Below are 18765 nucleotides of genomic sequence, written 5' to 3'. Positions count from 1 at the left end.
TTATGTATGAACCACTTACTGGTTCCACTCACAGAGAGGTCATTAAGATTGCTTGTGACTGGCCTTATTTCAGTGCAAAAGGATTTAGTGACATTACTGAGTTAGTAACTAGTCCACCAAAAATTACTTTTTCTAATCCTTATAAAATATTTTTATAAAAAACTAAAATCTTCCATGAACAGATTATTCAGAGATTATCAGTTAATATTTTTATAAGTGCTTAAAAAAACCCAGGAATTTATATACTACTTTTTAAAGAAGTAGTATATATAACATTTTATTTATTTACTACAGCGATTTTCTTTTTTTTTTTAATTTTTTAAATTTTTATTTTTTTTTCCCCATTGACCTTCCCCCAGCCTCCCCTACCCCCCAGTATATGCCTTTACCTGCCCCTGCCCCCCAGTGTCTTGTATCCATTGGTTATGCTTATATGCATGCATACAAGTCCTTCAGTTGATCTTTTACAGCCCCCCCTCCAACCTCCCCTGCCTTCTCGCTGTAGTTTGACAGTCTGTTCAATGCTTCTTTGCCTCTGTATCTATTTTTCCCCCCATTTCTTTCCTTTAAAAAATCTTTTTAAAAAAAAATATATTTTATTGATTTTTTTACAGAGAGGAAGAGAGAGGGATAGAAAGTTAGAAACATCGATGAGAGAGAGACATCGATCAGCTGCCTCCTGCATGCCCCCTACTGGGAACATGCCCGCAACCCGTACATGCCCTTGACTGGAATCGAACCTGGGACCCTTCAGTCCGCAGGCCGACGCTCTATCCACTGAGCCAAACCGGTTAGGGCTCCTTTAAAAAATCTTGCCTCTGCAGACTAGAAATAAACATATAATAACAAAAAATGTTTGAGTTCCAATTTCAATGTCCAACAGTTCTGAGTCCCCATTTCATTTCAATGTCAAACAGTACTACAGCGATTTTCAACCAGAGTGCTGCAAGAATTTTTAAAACATGCAATACCTGACTATTTAGTCAGGGGTACTGATCTCTTTTCCCTTAGGTGTCAAATAAAAAAATGACAAAGCCAACACAACAATAGCCATCTGGTGTGAATGAATCAAAATTATACCTTTTTTTTTTTTTTTTTTTTTTTTTTTGGTGGGTTGGAGATTTTAGTAATTAGTTTATGTGTCATGAAATGAAAAAGGTATTGCTGATTTACTAGAATACCTAATTACATATTAGAAATATTTTGCACTTATTATTTAGGAACATTTTTCCAAGGCATGAAATATTATTTCTACAACCTACTTCTTAAAATTGATTATTATTTTAATGGATCAAACATAATTTACTCATTTTCTTATTGGACATTCATGTTGTTTCTAGTCTTTTCCTGATCATAAACAAGGCTGTGATGACCATTTTTGTAGCAAAAAATTTATACACATCCATGATAATTTGGTCTAAATTCCTAGATGCAGATGTTGTTTTGGAGGCAGAGCATGTATATCTATTTAAAATTTTTTATCAGTTTAGCATTTAATAAATACCCACTCTGTGTTGCACCCTCCCAAGACTTCAGCTCTTTTATATCCCCATTCACAATTGCATTTATTTTTGTTATACAGGGTACCACTTTGATTTCTGTGGTTGCTATTTGTGACTAAAAATGTCTTTCACTTGAAACCCTACAACGCAGGTGAAAATCACTTTGGACCATGGAGTTCTGTGGCAATGCAGCATGAGAAGCAGTTTTATTTGTGGTCCGATTTTCAGGGTTTGAACTTGATTCTGCCATTTCCTCGCCATTACTTCAGACAGCATTTAGGTGTGCTCGGCCTCACCTTTCATTCATTCCATCTGTTTCTCCAGCCTTGTTTGGTGTAAACCAGTTTGGTTTGGTAATGCTTATATCTCTATTCCCTCCATTGGAGCTTCTTTTCTTTGGCCACTCTAGATTATTGAGGGATGATGGATAAAATTGCTTTCCTGTGTCCTCCCTGGGTGATAGTTCTGCGAATACATTCACAAGCCTTCTCAGAAAATCCCCTGGGATCAAGCACTTGTCAGAAACATCTCTCACTCAGAGCAGTGTCCAACTGCTAATGAAACCGTGTGTTGACACTCACTCCCTGTTTCACTCTCTGTGTTCTTCACTTCAGCTCCCTGGGATCACATTCCAAAATAAACTACCTGTATCCAACCTTTTGTCTTACCTTTCCATTTCAGTGGAACCTAGGCTGAGTTGCAGTTTTTTTGGGTGTTTAAATTTGTAGAAAGTAGTGTCTACCTCATATAATTTATTTGTTCACCAAATACTATGTACCAGTACTATGTGCCAGGTGCTATTCTGAGGATGGGAATATAACAGTTAGCAAGACTGTTGTGTTCTGATAAGAGAGACAAAGAAGTAAACAGAATAATTTCAAATACTGAAAAATGCTTTGAAATAAGCAGGGTGATGTGCTCCAGAGCAATAAAATCATGAGTAAAAGCCACTCTCAGATGCTATTAGAAAAGCGGACTGAATGATCAGGAAAAGCTAGATGTGGGGAGAACATTTGGGGAAGAGGGAGTAGCAGGTGTAAAGGCCTGAGGTGTGAGTGTCAGGAGTATGGTAGTACATACAAGTACTGTGTGTGGTATTTTGCACTTGGAAAATGCTCAGTAAGTGTTGATCATAATTAATAAGATTTGATCGAAGAGGTAGCCTACCACTGACTACACAGCCAGTAGCTTATCACAGTAAGTGGCAAGTTTTGCCTAATGAATTGACAAAAATTGGCTTCATAGAATAAGCAGAGCATTGTGCAGGGTGTGAATAGAGTTATACAGTACATTTTTCTTTATTGATATAGGGAATTACATTGATATATTTGCTTTGTATTCCTGGTATAAACTTCCCTTGGTCGTGATGTATTATCCTATTTATGTATAGCGCAATTCATATTTTGTTGAAGAAAAATTTGCATCTGCGTTCCTAAGAGATATTGGTGTATTGTTTCCTTTCAGTTGTCTGTATGGTTTTGGTATCAGTGTAATGTTGACCTCATAAAAATGATTTGGAAAGTGTTCTTTCCTTTTCTATATGATGGAAGAGTTTGTTTAGAATTAGTATTCTTTTTCTCTTAAATGCTTGATAGAATTCTCCAGTGAAGTCATGAGGCCTGGAGTTTTCTTTGTTGGAAGAATTTTAACTATGAGTTCATTTCTATAGGACTGTTCAAGTTACCTGTTTCTTTTTGAGTGAGCTTTGGTAGAATATATCTTTCAAGGAATTTGTCTACTTCATCTAAGTTGTCAAATTTTATGGGCAAATGTTGTTTCTAATTATCCCTTTAAAATATTGATTAGTGATAAAAGGACAAACATAAAATTTACCATTCCAGCCATTTTAAGTGTACAGTCCAATGACATCAAGTACATTTTACAATGTTGTGCAAACTCTTATTATCCTAATGATGTCTGTGGGATTTGTAGTGCTGTCCCCTCTTTCATTCCTGATACTGGTAATTGTCTTCTTTTTTCCTCCTGATCATCTGCTACAGGTATATTAATATTATTGATCCTCTCAGAGAGTAAGCTTTTAGTCTCATTGATTTTTCTCTATTATATTTTGTTTTGTTTTATTTCATTGATTTCTGCTTTGATTTTAATTATTTTTCATCTGCTTTCTTAGGGTTTAATTTGCTCTTTCTAGTTTTTAAAAGCTTGTATCCTACATCATCATTTGAGACCATTTCTCTTCCAATATAAGCACTTAATGCTATAAATTTCCCTCTAAGCACTGCTTTACTAGTATTTGACGCCTATAAATTTTGGTTGATTGTACTTTCACTTTTCATTCTATTTAACATATTTTCTAATTTCCTTTGTGACTCCCTCCTTGACCCAGATATGTTAAGAAATATGTTGTTTAATTTTTAGGTATTTGGGATGTTTTCCACCCATCATTTTTGTTATTTTTATTTCTAGTTTAATTTTGTTGTAGTCAGGGACATATTTTGCATGACCTTAATTTAAAAAAAAAAATTGAGGTGTGTTTTATGGCTCAGAATATGGCCTACCATGGAGAATAAGCACTTAAAAAAATGTGTTTTTTGCTGTTGTTGGGTGGAGTGTTCTATAAATACCATCCAGGTTAAATTGATTGATATTGTTTTTTCAAGTGATATTGTTTTTTCAAGTGCTCTGTATTCTTACTGATGGACATTAACAACATATCAGAGATGGGGTGGTTTAAACAACAGAAATTTGTTTTCTTACAGATCTGGAGGCTAGAAGTTAAAGATCAAGGTGTTAGCAAATTTGATTTTTGCTTCTCTCCCTGGGTTGTAGATAGCCATTTTCTCCCTGTGAATTCACATGGTCTTTCCTCTGTATGTGTAGATCAGGGCCCCCACCTTTATGGATCTGTTGAACCTTAATAATCTTTTAAATGCCTTATCTCCAAATATAGTCATTGGAGGTTAATGCTTCAGTGTATGAATTTGGCGGGAGAGAGGGGGAGAGGCGGGAGGGGGAAGGGGCAATTCAGTCCACAACCTGATTTTCTGTCTACTTGTATTATCAATTACTGAAAGAGGAGTACTGAAGTCTCCAACTATATTGTGGATTTATCTGTTTCTCTTTTCAGTTCTATCAATTTAAAATTTTTGGGATCTGATTTTTGGTCATCTTAAGAGGAAGACTTAATAGTAGAATTATCTGATTTAAGTTATCAGCTCTATATTGTTAGGGGTTTGTTTAGTCCTGGACAGAATTAAAATGGTTGTGTAAATGGGGCCAGTTATTAATTCAGTAAGGATTTTATTTATTTTAATCGTAATTTTAAATTACTATAAAATACTAGAGCCCAGTGCACAAATTCATGTACCTTGAAAGGAACTGTGGGCCACGATACTGCGGTGGGCACAGGGGCGGGTCTCGGCCCATCCTCCACACCCCTGCCCAGACCCTCCCGCCGCAGCCCCCGGTCCCCTGTCTACCCACAGCTCCGCTGATGGCGTGGAGTGATTGGGGCTGGTGCCAGCAGCAGATGCGAGTGGGGCTATTACCGGCAGCAGGTGCAAGAGGCAGCTGCCGGCCCTGATCACCCCTCAGGAGCAGGGGGAGGTGGAGAAGCCCTGAGGGGCAATTGGGGCCAGCAGCCACCACTCGCACCCGCTGATGGCGCCGAGTGATCGGGGCCGGCCCTGGGCGGCAGCTCTAGCGCTGGCAGTGGGTGCAAATGGGGCCGGCGCCAGCAGCAGGTGCGAGCCCTGGGCGGGACCGTGGTGTGCGGGAGCAAAAAATTTCCAGTAACCACAGAGGCTTGCCCCAATGACAACGACCAGTGCCCCGCCTTGGTCCGGTGCCCCCGCTCACCTGCTCCACTATCCCGCCCTGGCCAGCGTCCACCATGTTCCATGCATGCCCCCTCATGGTCAGCGCCCATCATAGCGACTGCTTGTTCAGTTGTTCCATCGTTCGGTCTATTTGCAATTGGGGTTTGATATATAAAATTTGTTATATATATATATACAAATTTTACCGTGTTAAGCATTCCCCCCCCCCTTTTTTTTGGTTAATCCTTACTCGATATTTTTTCCATTATTTTTTTTTTTTAGAGAGAGAGTGGAAGGGAAGGGGAGAGACATACAGAGAGAGAAATATGAACGTGAGACAAACATCAATTGGTTGCCTCCCGCATGTGCCCCGACTGGGGCTAGGGATCGAGCCTGCAACCGAGGCACTTGCTCTTGACTGGAATCTAACCTTTGACCCTTCAGTCTGCAGGCCTATGCTCTATCCACTGAGCCAAATTGGCTAGTGCCTGTCTTAACTATTTTAAGTGTACAGTTTAATGGCATTAAATTGTGCATCTACTTCTAGAACTCCTTTCATTTTGCAAAACTGAAAATTTTACCCATTAAACAACTCCTCATTCTTCCCTCCCCCAGCCCCTGGTAACCACTATTCTACTTCCTGTCTCTATGAATTTGACTACTTAGGTACCTCATATAAGTGCAGTCATACAGTATTTACCTGTTTGTGTCTGGTTTATTTCTCTCAGGGTAATGTCCAAAATGTTTATCCATAGTGTAGCTTGTGTCAGAATTTCCTTCCTTTTTAAGAGTGAATAGATATTCCATTGTGTGTGTATATATATATATATATATATATGTATATATATATATATATATATACATATATATATATATATATATATATACACACACACATATATATATATACACACATATATATATATGTATATATATACACACCACATTTTGTTTGTTCAGTTATCCATTGCTAGACACTTGAGCTTTTCTTCCATCAGTATTTATTGAGTCCCTTTTATACATCAGTCACTTATTATTACACAAACACTTATTGACTGCCCTTATGGGCCAGATTCTGTTATAGGTATGGGGAATGCTGCAACAGTAAACATATTAGACTAAGTTGCTGCCTCCAGGGAGCTTATATTTATTGGGGACTGAGGATGGAAAGATGGACAATACACAAACATATTTCTTGATTCTAAATGAAATTTTTTCACATTTTAGTGTTTCTGAAAGTGGGGTGTACCTTATAATTTATGACAGTTTAGAATTATATTTGTCACTGTTTCTTTTTTAGTGACACCTAAAAGAATGGTGTCTCTTACAATCAGTTTGAATGATAAATTTGATGAATCACTATTTAATAAGGCATTTGTTAAGTGCTATGAAAAAATAAACCAGAACAAAGGGGATAGAGAGTTACAGGACTATTCACAAATAATGTGATATTGGAGCAGAGCACATGTTCAGTTCAGATGATATTTTTTTCATAGCTGGACTTCCTCCCTGAAGGATGCAGTGTATTGGTTCACATTCTGACACAAACTTCACTATGGACTGGTAGCACCTTGTGAACTGGCTATTTTGAATAGCACTGGCATAGAGGGTGGAGTCCTGGTAGATGGAGGTAAACATGGGGGTTAGGGAGCATTTTGCAAAATGGGCTCAGATTTTATAGGCATAGTAAGGGCAAAGGTGACAGAATTTTCCATCTTAGCAGCTGGCAGCAGTTCTTCTAGTTGCTCAACAAAAACTTGAGTCATCTTTGACTTCTCCATTTGCCCATTTTCTACACCCAGTCAGCCAGCAAATCCTGCCTGCTATACCTTCCAACCATCTCCCAGTTTTGACCATCCCCACCTAAACCACTCTGGTCCTGGCCATCATCATGCCAGGATCATCATGATAGCCTCCTTACCTGCCTCCATTCTTCTATACTCCCCTTCCTGTGATGTTTTGTCAATTTAGCAACCAAAGTGATCCTATGAAAATATGTCTGATCATGTGATACTCCTGCTTTAAATCCCTCAAACTGATCCTGTCACTCTCAGAGGAAAGATTAAAGTCCTTTTGATGGCCTACAGAGCTCTACACCATTTGGTCTCCCACATATTTGACCTTACATCCTACTTGTCTGCCTTGTGCTTATTCTGCTTTTAGCTGCCTTGGTGGTCTTACTGTTTTTTTTTTATTATGTTGAGCATGTTCCTGTCTCAAAGCATTTGTATATGCTCTTTCCTCTGCCAGGAATACTGTTCCCCCAGATATCTGTCTGGCCTACTTCCGCAGGTCTCTGCTCAAATCTCACCTTATTAGAAGGGCCTTTTAACCACCCTATGTAAAATAGCACCCCTCTTTCCCTACCAGCACTGTGTTTTCCATTAAACCAGGATAAGCTAAGTTGTGCTGCAGCAGCAAGCAACTCCAAAATAGCTGTGGCCTAAACGACAAGGTTTGTTTCTCACTGATGGTATCCCTCTGTGGCAAATCACCTGGGAGGTCCACTTCACACTGTCTTTAACTCGAGGATCTGGGTGATAGCATGGCCACCATCTTGAGTATTGGCAGAAGGAAAGTCCATTCACTGGCTCTTCAAGTATCTGCCTGGAAGTAGTGTCTATCATTGACTTGGCCAAAGTGAGTCATGTTGCCATACGTAACTTCACTTAGGGATGGGGAATGGGTGTGTGGCAGTCCTATCACATATTTTAAAAGAAACCCAGTAATCTATGATGGATGATATAGCCATACTCTTTACTCTGCTTAATTTTCCTTTCTTTTTTGTTTTTAATATGTTTTTATTGATTTTCAGAGAGAGGAAGGGAGAGGGAGATAGAAACATCAATGATGAGAGAGAATCATCTATCGACTGCCTTCTGCACACTCCTTACTGGGGATCAAGCCCACAACTTGGGCATATGCCCTGACCAGAAATTGAACCACAGTTGGTTCATGGTTCATGGGTCAATGCTCAACCACTGAGCCACACCAGCCTGGCCTGCTTAATTTTTCTATAGTATTTATTTCCATCTGACATAATGCATAGTTGCCTTGGTTTGTGTATTTTCCTTTCTCTCTTGTCTGGACTGAAAGCACCACAAAAGGGGAGGGATTTTGTCTGTCACTTACTGCTATACCCCAGGGCCTAGGATAATACATGGTCAAGAGTAGGTGCTTGTTAATTTTAGAGAATGACTGAGAATACTAAAGCATGTCATTCATTTATTCACTTGGTGACATGTAAGCCAAGTTGGGAGTGTGGAGCAGGGAGATTTGAGGAGAGAGGATGAGATGGTGTGAAATAAGTTGGAGAGTAGGTTTACTGGAGAAAAGCAATAGAATTGCTGATCAGTAGAGAGTGTCAGTTTGAGATTTGAGACTATGAACTTACCGTGAAATCTTGCAACTCAGCGATTTGATTTTCTTCAGTAATGCTGAGTTACTCAGGAGCTGGCCTGGAAGAGGCAGCAATGAATGATCCTTGCACGAGCCTATTTCACAAGGAATGGTGGAAGCCCAAGCTGAGGAAGAAAATGTGGTTCCAGCTGCCTTACATTACCCCTGCTCCATCTTTGGTCCTGTCAGAATAATAAAGGAGCTTGCCTTTACAGGAAGCCCATTCTCCTGGGGTGGTGTGATTGCAGTTGCAGAAGCAGTTTTCCCTATTTCATTTACTTCTCATAACACTTTTGGGGTAGTTTTTCTTATCTTCATTTTACAAGTGAGGAAAACTGAGGCTTAAACTGCTGGAGATAGAATTTAGGTTGATTAAGCTCACAGCCATGGTGCTCTGCTCTACTTTTGATGTATATTTATTGTTTCTTCTATACTTATTGAGGCCATGGGGAACCTCTTATCTGGGGGTGGGGAGCTCTGTTAGCTTTTAGATTCCTTGGAGCCTTGATTGTGTCTCAGTCATGAAGACAGTATGCAACCACTGTACTAATGGTTCCAATTTTGATGTTGTAAGACCTTACCAGAGAGGAAACAGTTGGGCTATTTTTATATACTTAAACTCATTACCAACGGTAATTAGTAAATTCACTCCCAGGGAATTTCTTGTGAATACTATTAAAGTGATCCTTGTACCATCTGAGAATGTCTCCATCAGTGATACTTTTCTGTGGTCTATCCTGTTGATCTGAACCTTTCTTAGGTGCAAAGGGTTGTGCTGGGCTTTATTGCCAGTAGAGAGAAGAGAAAGCAGGTGGCCTTTCTTTAGAAATCTTTAATGCAGTTCAGAAGGCAAAACAAGTACAAAATTCTGAATATTCAAATAGTCTCTGGAAACAGGCGTGCAAGCAGGGGGGCTGGCTTGGGGGAGGCTCCTCAGGCTAAAATGCTTCACTGAGATGGACGAAGGGAAGTGGAAATGGTGTTGTAATTTGAAGGCTGCATAATGTTTAGAAAAGGCTCTAAATGGAAAACCGACTTGGGCTCCAGTCATACTCATGGTGGATAATCTCAGTAGGCCACTGCAGTTAGTAATGTTAGCACTTTTAACCACATTTTAATTATTTTTAATGTGTTTATGTATGTAAATCCTGCACATGCTCAAAAGCTAACCGGTCAGTTTGATAGAAAGCATACTCTTCTCTCTATTTCTTTGCACTTTGGTGACCATGTTCTGAAAGGTATTTTATGGAAGTTACTGGCTGTAAACTTGGTTTAGTCTCACCTAAGAGCCAACTGACAGTGAAAACCTTGCCAGTAAATTCCACTTGTTTTTCAGTGCCCTGTGGTCACTTACCTCTGTAGGTAGATGTTTTGAAATATATGTTAATGAGAACTAAATTCCAGAGTTTGTGCAGTTTATTTTCATTTTGTTTTAAAAAATAAATTCTCTTGCTTTTTTCACTCGTGTGTTTTTTTAAATCTTAGGAACAATAATTCTCAAAGCGGTTTTCTTTTTCCCTCCAGACAAGGCACCTCTATCTAAGAGTCTTTTACTGGTCCCCAGTGCCCTGTCTCTTTTGCTGACTCTACTCCTGCCACACTGTCAGAGGTTCTTCCTGTATGACCTCCAAGCAGTCAAGGATGACTTTCAGGTGAGCTCTGCTTCATTGGCCTTTGGGAAGGGAGAAGGCAGGTTTTTCTGTAGATTTGCCTTTTCTTTCTGCTACTCTTAGACCCTCAAAGCATCTAAATTTGCAAGAAATACTATTTATTGATAGTCTGTTAACTAGTTCTCTAGTTTTATTTATTGATGTTTTCAGCAAAGCAGATTCTAATGAAGCAATTGCAGTACTAGACACCACCTCTTTTCAGTCACACTTTTTACGCATGAAAATGTAATTTATAATTTCAAGAGAATTAAAAACAATGTTAAATTTGGTTTTTAGTGATTAGTATGTATGCTTAACATTTAAAAAACCTGCATCAGTTTGAATGTTGATTGGATAATCTAAGCTCTTTCAGCTCTAACAGATTGTTGAATCTACGAATTACTTTTATAGTGGTGGTTAAACCAAATAGGAAATTTCTCTTGTGTTTTTGCTGCTGGGAAGAGCAGAATTCTATGGTTTTCAAGATTTATGGGCTGATTTCATGGAACATGCTGGTGCTGGGTCTTATCTGTGAGTTGGAGTATCAGTGCAAATTGTGGTGTATAAACCTGCCACCTTTTCTTTGCTAAATACTTAATTATCCACAATAATCCACCTGTACGTCATAATAATGTAATTAATACCACTCAGGTTAGTTTCACCAAGTTCCTGTGAAGGTCTTTCAGTTATTTTCTGTTAGAATATAGTATAGATTCTGTATTAGTTCAGTTGCTATAATGCACTGGTTCTCAATTTGGCTGAGAACCACTGCTGTAAGGGACTGAAGTTGGTATCTTCCTGATTTGGGGGGTTAATTTGGTTAATCTGGCTAAGTAGGCAAGCATCCCCTTCCACTTCACCACTTTATGGGCATCTATGCTCTGAAGATAAAGAGGACAACCAGTCTTCTGTCCAGAAATGTGAATAGGCACACTCTCCTGCTAGAATCTCCTAAGAAGCTCTCACTTTGCTTTTATAAGAGCAGCTACAGAGATAAGAAGTTTCAGTTCTGCCTTGAGAAATCTAAACATACACATACATAAGACATAAGTGTATATGAAATCCTCAGGGATGATAAATGAAGTAGGGACCAGTATAGAATGGAATAGCTCTGGAGAACCATAAAGATAGGAACTTTCCATTTGGTCTGAAGGAAGGGATGCCAGTTTATTAGCAGTAAGAGGGAGAAGAGCATTTTATTTCCCAAAGCAATATGTACTTCAAACCGTTAGGAATGCTGTATAGGAGGCATGGTTGGAGACTAGTGCAGGGTTACATTAGATGAGGACAGGAGGGACAGTTGGTGAAGGGCTTTCTTTTGCAAGTGTGGAATCTCCCACATTTTGACACTTAAGGCAGAGATCCTGCCTCTAGTGTTTTTCAGGTTGAATGCAGAAGTAGTGCTTTGTTGAGTGCAAGTCAGTGATCAATTTTTATAAGGAGCAGGCACCTTATAGTAATCCCCAATGATTTATTCTTATACCAGGTCACAGGTTTTTGTGTCCTTAAGCATAGGACAAATTACAAAATTATTTAAAAGTGTAGTTTCTAGTTTTATTTGTCATTAACTAAAAAACAACAACAAAAAATGGGGTTCTATAAACCCAATTTGTTAGATTTAAATAATTGTAAAGTCTTAATGTCCTTAACCCCCCAGATTTTCCTAGTGGCTCTCAGGGCTTTGCCCTGAATATATATATATATATATATAGAGTTTAAAATGTGAGGAATATAAGACTTGGAGCTATTTTTCATGGTTTCTGCATCTTGTTCTGCAAAGGTGACAGTCATCATCCTCTTATATTTTAAAGCACTAAATAGCTTACAAAGCATTCTCATTTGATCATGTTGATGGTCGTATATGCTGGCCTAAAGATTCAATGTGATTCTGGTGCAGTCATGGAATTTCTGAGGGAGAAAAGAAATTTAGTTTAGAGGTGTCACCTGTGTTCCATATGTGTGCCCATTTATGGTCATTGCCAACTGATGATGGTGCTGTTTCTCCTTAAACCCAGCTGTGACCTTAACGCAGCATTATTGGCAGCCATCCCCATTTCAGTTAGACAGGCATGTGAAATGAATTCTAACGGCCATCCCTAAACCAGTCCAGTGCCCCCATATTTTGGAGTACACTGATGACAAAGACTGTCTTGGTTGGAACTGAGATGGAAGTGAAATGTTTTGACAGTTGGTATAGTCTATATTCTCATTTATATTATGATTATTTATATTTGCAAGAATTTCTATTGGCAAGGTCATATGCCTTAGACAAGTAAAACACTTTCTCTGTGCATATTCTCCTTATTTTAAAATAGAGTTAATTTTATTAATGTTCATAGTAGCATTCCTCACAATAGCCTAAAGGTGGAAGCAATTCAAATGTCCATTAACAGATGAATGGATTTTAAAAATGTAGTGTAGACATATAGTGTAATATTATTTAGCTATTAAAAGTAATGAAGCTCCAATACATGCTTTAACATGAACCTTGAAGACATAATGCTAAGTGAAGTAAATAAGCCAGACACAAAGGACAAATATTGTCTGATTCCACTTATATGAGACTAGAGGCCTGGTGCACGAAATTCGTGCATGGGGGTGGGGGCACTGTGTGTGTCCCTCAGCCCAGCCAGCACCCTCTCCAATCCAGGAATGCTGGCTCCCAACTGCTCGCCTGCCTGCCTGCCTGATTGCCCCTAACTGCTTCTACCTGCTAGCCTGATCACCCCCTAATCACTCCCCTGCCAGCCTGATTGACACCTAACTGCCCCCTTGCTGGCCCGATTGCCCCTAACTGCCCTCCCCTGCTGACCTGGTCACCCCTAACTGCCCTCCCCTGCAGGCCTGGTCCCCCCAACTGCCCTCCCCTGCTGGCCGTTTTGTGGTGGCCATCTTGTGTCCACTTGGGGGCGGCCATCTTTGACTACATAGGGGTGGCCATCTTGTGTGTTGGAGTGAAGGTCAATTTGCATATTACCCTTTTATTAGATAGGATACCTAGTATAGTCAAATTCTTAGAGACATAAAGTAGAATAATGGTTACTAGGGGCTGAGGGGAGGGGAGAATGGGGAGTTATTGTTTAATGTATACAGAGTTTCTGTTTGGGATTGTGAAAAATTCTGGAAATAGTGATGATGGGGATACAACATTATGAATGTTCTTAATGCCACTGAATTATACATCTAAAAATAGTTAAAATGATAAATTTTATTTTATATATATTTTACCCAAATAAAAACAATACAAAAGAAAAGGTTAATATTTTTTTTGTACCTATCTTATAAGGTAATTGTGAAAGGGAAATAAATATCAGAATGTTTTACAAATATCATTGGATTATCTTTAAATATCTGGAAAATATTTAAGAAGTCTCAAAACAAGCCTTTGAGTTGCTCTTTCTTCTTCGTATATTCCCTTATATATTTTTCACACAAGGAGAAATTGATTTATGTAAATTAAAAGTTAACATATTAAAAAAATTTAAACCTAGTAATATTTAGCAACAGTTGCCATAATTTGCCTTGTACATGGGTTGGTATGAATTAGGTTGAGCATTAAGATTAAGCTTAGAATTGGATATTATTGCGTTTATCCCTAAATAGCTTTTCAGCTACACCTGTTTTATTAAATACGAACATTAGCCTTTCATTCCAGCTCACGTATATACTTTTTTTAAATTGTACAAAATATAGTCTTAAGATGTTTTACAGGAAATTTTCTGTTTTCTTAATGAGAATGAATTTTACTTATTATATAAGCAAAAAAATTTTAAGTACCCTTTGTGCCGTTATATGAAAAGAATTTTAGCAGGAGACAGTAGAGCTCATTTTTTAGGAAAAACATATATGTGTTTTCCTTTTCTGTATGCATCATTATTTTGCTTAGAGTTTAAAAAATAAGCAGTATAACACATATGTAATACCATAATCAATAAAGAAATTTAAAAAAAAAGCAGTATAAAGTAAATGTAACAAATTTGCTAAGGAGCAACCTGAACAGATCTCACTCTTATTGTTCTTTTTTAAATCCCCATCTAGATTTGGAGGCTGATATGTGGAAGAATAATTTGCCTTGATTTGAAAGATAGTTTCTGCAGTAGTCTGCTTATTTATAATTTTAGGATATTTGAAAGAAGATATGGAAGCAGAAAATTTGCAGTAAGTTTTTATGTATTTCCCTTTGCTGTTAAGTTAGAGGAAAGCATTTTTTTGTTTTTTATTATATTTAAATAGTTTTATTTTGTTATTATTAACAATTACCTTTTAATTACATGATCCTCTATCTGAATTGGAACATGGACATTAACCAAAGAAAAATTTAAATTTAAGTCACTAGCATAATAAAATAATGATGATGGTAATAGGTCATAATATCAGGTATGAGTGGGTACTAACAATTTTAATTAGGATTTTGACTTTAATAAATTTCTAATTATTTGCTTAATGGGTTGTGTGTTACTTGTTAAAAATAAATCATGCTGTTAATGTGTTTGACCAATATAGTTTTATTCTCTCATTTTGAATATATATATATGTATGTATGTGTGTGTATATATATATATATATATATATATATGAACTGGTTCTAATTAAATAAATGTTAATTTATTTTTAGAAGACTCTTATGTAATGCTTTGTTTTGTTTTTAGTCCTTTTTGCTGGGTTCCTGGGTTTTGTCAGCCTTGGTTGACTTCATCCTTGTTGAAGCTATGTGGTATTCCTTTGGTATCACTGCATCCAGGAATTTGCCGTCTGGATTGTAAGTAGCTCTCAAAGATTAGCTTATTTTATAACTAATTAAATATGATTTGAAGTAGTTGTGTACATGAAAGTCAGTAAAAGCATATTTTAAACTTTTAGAGACAGTAGAATTGATTTTATGTATTAAAAAATCCAGAGAATTATATTCTCATTATGTTATTGAAACAAAATTTATTTTACATTCACTTTTTTTCAGCTTTGAAGTCCCATGTTTTAGGGAATTTTTAATGAATTTCCTGTTCTAATTCTGAAGATAGAATTAGTTTTATGTGTTTATTTTATAGTGAAATTTTGTCTATTCAGTTTTGTGAACTAATTAAACACAAAAATACGAAGTTTAATTAATTAGATTAGATTAGGGGAAAATTAATTTGAAGTTAAAGCTTCTGAAGAATGATGTTTTTAAAAATTGTTATTGTTTAATACTTCCACCAAAGATAAAACAAAGTCAGTATATAAGTTATTTTTAGCCAAACTTGCAATAGTCAATCTAACTCAGAGTGTATATGCTTTCATATGGTGTTGATCTTCTTTTAACAACAAAACAAAAAGTGTATTAGCTTATGAAATACTAGAGGCCCGGTGCACAGGATTCATGCACTGGTGGGGGGTGTGGCCTGTGGGGATTGGCCCACTTTGGGAGTGCTGCTCATCCCAGTCAGCTGAGCAGCTGTGGACCAGCCCTCTGAGTGGCTGCTTCTGCTGTGGGAGCACCGCTCATCCTGGTCAGCCGAGCGGCTGCAGCAGGAGGAGCTGCTCATCCCGGTCAGCTGAGTGGCACGCCCACTGTGAGAGCACACTGACCACCAGGGGGCAGCTCCTGCATTGAGCATCTGCCCCCTGGTGGTCAGTGCTTGTCATAGCGACTGGTCAAGTGGTCATTCTGGTCATTCTGCCATCCATTTGGTGGGCTTTTATTATATAGGATTTAGTATCTAGGAGCAGAGTTGTTAGCACATATAAGTGACCTTAAAGCATCTCTGAATTATATATATTGGAGACTGCATTTGAGAGATACTTTGAAATTAAGATACCAGATATTTAAAATTCTGTGTGACTAACTTCAGCCTTATTTTAATTTAAAATTTGTGTTTTTGAGTACTATTAGATGATTGTATGTATTTTGATTCAAGTTCACTTTGGATCTCTATTTTAAAAATGCAGTTAATGATCTAATAGCTTTCACACTTACATTGTTAATTTACATTGTAGCTGTCCTTTATGAGATTTACTTACAGTGGGCATGAGTATTGTTAATAATGTATGATTCTGAATAATAATTGGAGACAAAATTTTGTGTCATAATTATCACAGTTTTTGTTGGGGTACACAGATTGTAATTGTTATGCGACTGAGAAGTTTGAGTTGACTATTCTGCTATTGTGGAAAAGAGTGTAGTTATCAGGAATGATTTCATATTGATTCAGGAAAGCAGCAACATTACTGAATCATAGGTTTTTCTCAAACATTTCTCAGTTATTTTTAGTTATCTATAAGGCCTACTGAGTTGTATAGAACAGTATATATGTATCATGTGAGTTTGTCTCAGAAAAAACTTTGGGCATGGGTAGTAATATAGCTCTTAACTCTTATTTAGATTTTCCCCTTGTCTGATGACCTTTTTTCCTATTGCAGATAGAGTTGAATGACAGTTATTTCTTTGTATGAATGACATTTATTTCTTTATGAAATCCTGTTAACTGGTTCTTATAAGGAGGATTTATTCAGTTTTGAAATTGGGGATATTTTTATTTATTCTTAAAGCAGGAATATTTAAATCTTGGTTCAAACCTGAGTAAATTCAAAAGTTACAGGATCCCCTTTGAAAGACAATATAAATGTTAATTCATCCATTCCCCTGAATGAGGAATGTATTTCTTTTTCCTTTTCAAATCATGAGACATGAGAGTATGGCATTTTAGAATCTTGAAGCTTTCTCAGACATAGACTTCTTGGAACATAAATCTTTAATTCAATAAAGTGACTTTGGCTGGCCAGTGTGGCTCAGCAATTGAGCGTTGACCCAGGAACCAAGAGGTCACCTGTTTGATTCCCAGTCAGGGCACATGCTTGGGTGGCTTGATCCCCAGTAGGGGGTGTGCAAGAGGCAGCTGATAGATGATGTTTCTCTCTCATCGATGTTTCTATCTCCCTATTCCTCTGCCTCCTCTTTCTCTAAAAACCAATAAGAACATATTTTTTAAAAAATAGATAAACTTTGCATTTTGTAAATAGATCTTTTATTTGATGAGAGCAAGGCTTCACAAACTCAGGAAAGGAAACTACTCTCTCTCTTTTTTTGGTCAACGTGCTTTCTAATTTGCAATGTTTTTCACATAATATCTTGTTTCCTTTTTTGTGGCTATCAATGCCAAATTTATCTGCCCTCTCTATAATTCTTGACTTCAGATTAAATTCTCTCTCTCTTCCCCCTTTTTTTAACCTTACCACTTTTAAAATTTCTCTAATAAATTTCACCAGTATCCAACTAATTTCTAAAGCCAGTGGCTTATTTTCAGTTGTCTTTGACCTTTCAATAGCACATTAAATACTTTTGACCTCCCATTATTTAATAAAATAACCGCCCCCTTGAGTCCTAGCATAGTACTCTCTTCTGGTCCTTTTTGACCTTATTTACTGTCTACGCTCCTTTCTCAACTTTATTTCAAGTGCTTCCTCTGGGCTATCTTGTCCACTCCCATGACTTCAACTACAGTTAATGTCTGTGGTTTGTTTCCCAACACTATTTCCAATCCATATTACTTTCCTGATCTTTCTAGAGTCATGTTCAGAAAAAGTAGCCATTAAGATTTTGACATTAAAGATAGGTACATTACAAAAGCTATATATATTAGGTACTTCCAGTAACCCATGCCTATCACACATCTGTCCTTATATACCTATTATTTTTTGTTAGTATTTACATGTGAATGTTACATTGCTTCCCAGAATCAAACCCCCTCCAGAGAAGTGGAATTTTAGGTTTTTATATATCCTGTTTAAATGTATCTGATTACAATGCTGAATAAAATTATTTTTAATTAACTGGTTTAGATTATTTACAATTTTATTGTGAGAACCATGACATATGTTTTCACTTTGTTGTCTTTGTGGTAACAAAGCCTTTTGTTGTGTTTTGTGCTCTCAAATTAAACTCTTCTAATCAAGAAAAGCTATTACAGAGAACTTGCCATTTAATAAATTATATAAGAGCAGATTAATCCATGTAGTTTAAGAGTATTTATGACTGTATTTATGTATCGTAACCCTACATATACAGGAGTTACTTCCATTGTTTTAGAAGCATTTATTTGTTTAAAGATATTTATTAAAGTATCTGCTTACTTGACTATTCAAACTAAAAACTTCAAGTAGTTTTCTCTTCGTTGAGAAAGTACATCTCAATACCATCGATCTTGACTCCTTTATCTTATGTAGCTATGAGAATGTTTACATCCCGTAACCTTGTTTCCTTTTTATTATTAAAAAAAAAAAACTGTTGGTTAACATGAAAAAGAGAACTGAATTTGGTTTATAATCCTCTTTGGACCTTAGTTTCTTTACATTTAAAACAGCAGATCATCTAGGGGATCTTCTTGTACTAAAATGCTGTTTTAGGCTCCTTTATGTTTATTTTTTTAAGAATATTAATTTATCCATGTTAATTATAGAAAT

At 37.0% G+C, this 18765-nt stretch overlaps 1 protein-coding gene across 2 annotated transcripts in view; it reads left to right on the top strand.

Moving 5' to 3' along the window:
- UBAC2 (UBA domain containing 2) overlaps positions 1 to 18765 on the top strand; it is a 194209-nt gene that overhangs the window by 23120 nt on the left and 152324 nt on the right. For both annotated transcript variants that reach the window (XM_080659300.1, XM_080659301.1), the window contains exons 2-4: positions 10205 to 10332; positions 14368 to 14487; positions 14979 to 15088. In XM_080659300.1, the coding sequence (XP_080515426.1) occupies positions 10205 to 10332; positions 14368 to 14487; positions 14979 to 15088 (358 nt within the window). The remainder of the gene's footprint in view (positions 1 to 10204; positions 10333 to 14367; positions 14488 to 14978; positions 15089 to 18765) is intronic.

This window comes from Plecotus auritus (assembly GCF_963455305.1).
Source record: "Plecotus auritus genome assembly, chromosome: 3".
NCBI classification, from domain to species: domain Eukaryota; kingdom Metazoa; phylum Chordata; class Mammalia; order Chiroptera; family Vespertilionidae; genus Plecotus; species Plecotus auritus.
Note: the sequence above shows the minus strand (reverse complement) of the source record. Positions and strands in the feature narration are given on the sequence as shown.